Source organism: Filicampus tigris, chromosome 18, assembly GCF_054856515.1.
Source record: "Filicampus tigris isolate MCC_2025a chromosome 18, RoL_Ftig_1.0, whole genome shotgun sequence".
NCBI lineage: Eukaryota > Metazoa > Chordata > Actinopteri > Syngnathiformes > Syngnathidae > Filicampus > Filicampus tigris.
This window is the reverse complement of record NC_141234.1, coordinates 8,408,493-8,414,480: the sequence shown is the minus strand read 5'-3', so window position 1 is coordinate 8,414,480 and position 5,988 is coordinate 8,408,493. Positions and strand designations below refer to the sequence as shown.

General features: G+C 43.6%; 1 protein-coding gene across 1 annotated transcript; it reads right to left on the bottom strand.

Moving 5' to 3' along the window:
* Positions 1–5: 5 nt before the first annotated feature.
* On the bottom strand, positions 6–5,589 carry oxnad1 (oxidoreductase NAD-binding domain containing 1). Its single transcript, XM_086014178.1, has 8 exons — positions 5,424–5,589; positions 4,949–5,061; positions 4,375–4,438; positions 4,197–4,300; positions 2,888–3,029; positions 1,700–1,945; positions 1,493–1,601; positions 6–835 (listed from the first exon to the last, which is right to left on the bottom strand). Exons 2-8 carry the CDS (start codon positions 5,053–5,055, stop codon positions 678–680), a joined length of 930 nt encoding a protein of 309 aa, XP_085870304.1. The 5' UTR covers positions 5,056–5,061; positions 5,424–5,589; the 3' UTR covers positions 6–677.
* Between the last annotated feature and the right edge of the window lie 399 nt (positions 5,590–5,988).

Here is a 5,988-nt window from a genome sequence, read left to right as displayed (position 1 = left end):
CCACGCAGCTTCTCTGTCATTTATTTCATTCAGTCATCACATTACAGCGTAGAACATTTCCCCCGTGGAACAACTCAATTGAATCGACAACGGCAGCCCCGCTGTGAAGCCGGCGACGGTCTCGGCGGGAGGTTTCAGGATGCGGCCCAATCGGGGGCCACCTGGAGGCTCCATTACAGTTACGCTGTGGGTTTCTCACTGAGCCGTGTAATACTGCTTGTGTGAAACCCAACGCAAGTCAAAACGCAATCGGCTAACGTGTCCTGCAACGATTTATGTACTCAGGGGTGTAAAATGTAGATGAGCACTCAAACCGCATATGTGTAAATAAATAAAACTGTTTACATGTCAGACTACATGTAAAGTGTAACTTTTAAATGTAATCACTAGAGTAATGCATCAACATTTTTCTTAGTCCAAAAAGACCAAACTAGAAATGAGATTGCACCTGTTTTGAGTCAATAAATGTTGGACCCACAGGGTGACGAAAAACACGATACATCTTCACAGATGAAATGAACCACTGCTCCACGTGAAATTTGGCATCACGTGATTAATTCTGTCGTCTTTCAACTCCAACCACGCAAATGCAGCGAGAAGCTCCAAAAAAAAAAAAAAAAAAAAGGGAGGCGGATCCCGGAAAACAACATTGCCGTTCAGGGAGAAGGTAGGAGCAGCTACCACCACTTCTCAAAGAGAATTCTGTCTTGCGGTAAGCCAAGGTTCAACAGGGTTTGGGAAATCGCCTCAATCATGGGCGGAGGTCCACATAGGTAACACAAAGTCCTCTGGGGGTCCACGTGTGACCGCAACTCTTCTTCTGCGATTCTTCGACCTCGGAACAAAAGTCCATCAATTAAAATTCTTTGTCATGGTGTCTGATTCAAAATGGTATATCTTCATTTACTTGTTTCTCCGCCCACCGTGGGGGAGTGGAGGTCACATGTAAGTAATTATAGCAGGACATTGCCCTTTGTAAAACAAGGACATTTATGTTTTTTTTTTTTTTTTTTTTTTTTTTTTTTTTTTTTTTAAACGCATGGGGCTGTTTGTTAGAAGATAAAGAGTATTGTGTATTCTTCCTTTATCATCCCCATCACATGAAATTGTAAATGTTCTAGTACAGCGTCCAACTAAACAACTGTAAGGATAACTAATAATTTTGATGATTGTGTGGACCTGATGTCAAATTGTGTCATGAGACAAAATGGGGGGAAAACTTAAAATGTCATTTGAATGACGATAAATGGTCGACTCGTGCTAGGCTGAACGAAAAAACGAAACGAAAAAAAATATGAATAAGATCCTGGGATCGAATGGCCGGACTGTGAAAAGACAAATATGTCAATAGCAGTGAATGAGTGAAAGATGAAAGTACCAACTATGGTTGTAATAAGTTACTTTCGCGCTCTCTTAATGAAAAAAGTACATATTTGCTTGTGCGTACAGTTACCCTCCCATTTGCAAGTCGGGCTCGCTTTTGATTACTTACGGTTGACAAAAGGCCGGAGATGTGGCTCGATATCTGTACTCTGCTGGGTGATGTGGAATTCACACGTCAACTTGTCCGGAAACTCCTTGCACGCCCGCAGGATTGGATTCTTGGGGAAAAAGAAGGTAAGAAACAAAACTGCTTTTTAGTACGCATACGTCAGCCAAATATATTTTCGTACATCTTCCAGGATCCGAGAGGACACACCTTAAAGAGCAGCTCCTCAGTGGTCTTGGCGCTGTAGCAGAGGTGGACTGAGCCAACGTTGTGGCCCCGCCCACCAGAGGCTCGGCTGAGCTGCAGCAAATCGGCCGTGTGCGACAAAATGGAGTACAGCGGGTTAATGCCCACGCCGCCGGCGACCAGCAGGAGATCTACGGCCGGGTCCGAAGGTGAGGGGTCAAAGTAGAAATCGCCGCCGACGCGCACCGCCACTTGAGAGCCCAAAGTGCACTGTGGGAGGAAGCAGCGGAAAGTGATACTACCTCGCTACTTCTAAATACTTTCTTTCCCCTCTAATGTTTGACGCAGTTTCAACTACTGGTATACATTTGTGGTTTCACATTTCTAATCGTCCCCCTTTGGGCAACCGTAACTAAGAAGTGGCCCGTGATGAAAACAAATCTGACACTGCCGTTATATAGACCAAAAAGGGAGACAGACAAGCGCTTAACTCCTTGGTTGACCTTTTTGCCTGCGATATGACACAACAAAAACACACATTGAGGCTAAGATCACAGCGAGCTACTGATCTATACCAGCTAGCGCGCGCACACACCAAACCTGCAGCTCCACAAGCTGTCATGACAGCTTGGCAGGTAACACCGAGCAAGTCTTTTGATGTTAAATAAGCAGTAAATATACTTTCGTACACATCTGAGCCTGAGCACAAACGCCAAAAAAAAAAAAAAAAACCCAAACCCAGTCGCCGTAAACTGATAGCGCAGTTGCTGCAGCGTTACGACTCACAGGGAGGAAAACGGTTTCAAACAACAAACAGGATCAAAGGATCCCACAGTGTCTCCAAACACACGTCTCAACACTACTTTCACTTATTCATCCTCGCCGTCACCCACCGGAGCGGTAGGCAAACAGAAAAAAGAGCTGGGAGGACACATTGTTCACATTCATACAGTAATTTGGAGGAGATTAACAAAAAAAAAATTACATTTTATAGCGGGTGACTGATGTGTCAGATGCCAAGTGCAAGGACGTGGTGGCCATCGGGAATTTCGGGAGATTCCCAAATGGCCAGTCCATTAGTCGTTTTCATTTCATTTCATGAAGATTTTTTTTTTTCTTCTCAATTTTATTCTTTGTGATAACTGTCTTAAATCCACGCGAGAGTGTTACTGATTTGGAATAAAAGACAGAAACTTTTGTCAGCCCACTCACCGCCGTGTGAACCCAGCGCGCTGGCGGGTGATTGGCAAACTTGACGGCTAGCTCCACAACGCCCTCCCTCTGCAGCAGGCCTGGGCTGGAGCACATGGAGAAACCGCCCACCTTGTCCACTCCGGGGATGAAGAAGTCCACCCTGCAAACAAAGCCGGATTACGACTTTTGATTTCCGTTACGGCTTGGTAAGGTTCCCGTTTGGTCCTTCCCTGGCGGCCGCGCCACAATAGGAGAACAAGAGAAAGCCTGACTGTTCAACCGGCCACACAATGCTCGACTGGAGGGTAGAAAACATGCTGAGCCGAAGGTCAAAGTGGGATTGTGTGGAGAGATTGTCACCTTTGACCCCGGCAAGGTTCTAGAAAGGAGGGGCGGCCAAACAAAACCAGAGGAAAATGCAGCGTGCCGGTCTTAAAACAGTGGTGACACGCCGTCCTTCGGCACGTGACCCAGAGAGGAACACAACAACAAGCAAACAATGAACGTCTGTTCAACTCAACCTCCGCCGTCATGAATATGGATCAGCTGTGAAAAGAACACGTATGTTCCACCCACCAGCACGTCCGCCTCAGCCTCTTCTACCACCTGGAGACGAACAACTTAGCAGCCCCCTTTTTCTCACAAACTCCAGGCTTTCCATGTATTTACATTCATTATCAAGCGCTGCAGGGGAACTGGCTGCTGGGTTTTTCTATCTCACCACCGCCCACCTACAGTATGCGCTCGCGTACGCGCTCTGCTCATTAACATCGGCGGCGCTGACTAACAGACGCGCACCCCCGTGAAGCCAGAACTTGTTTATTCAGAAAATTGGTAATTTGCTATTATTCTTATCGGAGCCACGTGAAGGCATCTGAATGCACACATTTGGTCATTGCCCGTAAAATACTACAATTACCCGTATGAAATGTTTCTAATTGCATGAATAAAGTGTCCACCCAAAGCTGTGTAAACATTTGGGCAAAACAAATCCCTTAAGTTATGGTTTATACATGGGGCGATCCTCTATAAATATTGAAAAAATACAGATTTTACGATATATTCGAAAAATCTAGATTATTAATGCTGACTTTAGTACACCTTTCCTTAAAAAAAAAAAAAAAAAAAAGTTAACAGCAACCTTGCGTGCGCCATGGTGAATGAAACACTGCCCCCGTCTGGTTTATAAAAGCACTGCAGCCCTTGTGAAATACATGCTCTGTAGGAAACAGTGACCCAGGGTAATTTGCTATTTCAATGACACTAAATACAAAAAAGAAAACACCCACAATATATAAATATTTTTCAGGAGTGTGTCCCTACTCACCACTGTCCCGCCTTGAAGTTAAAGTCCGGATGGGCTGTTAACCTGAGACGTTTTACAGACTCAGACTCATTCATGATGCCGCATACTTGAGCAGGATACACAGCCTGTGTGAGGTTCAGGGATGAAGCATGTGATCTGCATGTTGTAATTGGCCAATGGATAAAATGTACCATCTTACACTTTGTCTTTGGTTGCTTGCGGTCCGCTCTAGATGGTCCATTTGTCTTTTGGAGGACATGTTCCTTAAAAAAAAAAAAAAAATAGCAGTCTGTAGTTAGTCTTGAAGACAGAATCATAGGTGACTAATTTGAAAATGAAAAGTGGACTTTACACTTGTCGAAACTCATCCAATACAATAGTTGTGGCAAAATCCTATTTTCACAAAATGAATAATACTTTTTCACATGATGCTGTCACGAGGGTATTCATTGAGCAATATTTCATTGACGGTGTTCAAGTTTACAGTCATGTAGAACTAAACTTAGCTAATTGAGAGGAAAAATATTAGGCACCTGTCAGTATGAAACCACAATAATAAATGTATTGTTCAAATATTCTGGACTTTTTTGTTTATACTGTGAGATTATTCCAATGTAAAATGTGGTTATTGTTGGACTGTACTGGATTACCAATTTGAAAAGTAGATCCGACATTAGTAGTAAGGGACTATCTTTCTGTCATTTGAAGTGCGTAAATTAACATCTGGGGAAATAACACTAAAACGAAGAACATAAATCATCAAGTGGACTCACCGTGTGATGGAGCGGGAAGCAGGTAGGAGACGGCGGAGTCGACCAGCGGTGGCACACGATAAAGAGATGCTCCGGACAGCGGACGTCAGGACATAGTGGACGCTCATCTCTACCTGTGAAAATATCAATGCGCAAGCAAAAGGAACATCTCGCGTGAGTTGTCAAACAATTACGTAACAAACGTGTGTAGCATTTTAACAAAACATCCTAACCATGTTTATAAAACAATATATTGCTTTATTTATTATTCGTATTACTACACGACTGTTGTAAAATTATAGAACCTAGGTTATGGACAAGCATCAACTGGACATTCGACGGAACAGGGCGTCATGTGAGCTATTAGACTGTTGTTATTCTCATTCATGCCTTTGTTACTCGTTAGCTCATTAGCTACCATGCTAACAAAAACATCCCGGTCTCAAAAACACAAAACCCCCGCGATGATAATGAAGAGTCAGAAAGTTCGTCTTACCGAAGGGATATGGCTATTTGTCACAAGGTGTTCATGTCTGGCTCCTATAATATGTTAACAACCTTGGTCAAGTTAGCATTACATGACGGTTGTATTTTCTTCTTCGTGTTCATTTTCGACTACATTGCGTCACCGTGATGTTTGTCGCCACCCGCTGTACGTATTGAACACCATCACCATCACCTTTTCATCTAAACGAGTTGAGCACATTTGATGATCCAGCAATTCTCACAGATGTGACTCAAAGTGCCACACATGGTTAAAATACAACATCTAAACGTCTACAGAAGGAGCAGCTGTTATCTTAAATGAAGCGCATCCCACAATTTGACAGCATCACCCCGTAAAGTTCGATCACCTTTAGCAAATATTCCCTTTATGAATATCCTTTTACTGTATGGTGGGAGTTACTCATTTGTAAGTACGTGGGCTGTACTTACAGCACAGTACTTGAGTGTAACAACAGTTGTAGTCCTGCCTGCAGACAAAATGTAAAAATGATCAATGATAAGGTGCCCTTGAGCAAGGCACCCACTATCCCCGAGCTCAAGAGGTGCAGCACTGT

Coding starts and splice junctions, on each gene's coding strand:
- oxnad1 (XM_086014178.1), bottom strand. CDS start 5,055: ATGAGCGTCCACTATGTCCTGACGTCCGCTGTCCGGAGCATCTCTTTA. Junction 1,946..2,887: donor CGCGCTGGGTTCACACGGCG/GTGAGTGGGCTG, acceptor TTCCTCCCACAG/TGCACTTTGGGCTCTCAAGT. Junction 836..1,492: donor TCTCCGGCCTTTTGTCAACC/GTAAGTAATCAA, acceptor TTTTGTTCCGAG/GTCGAAGAATCGCAGAAGAA.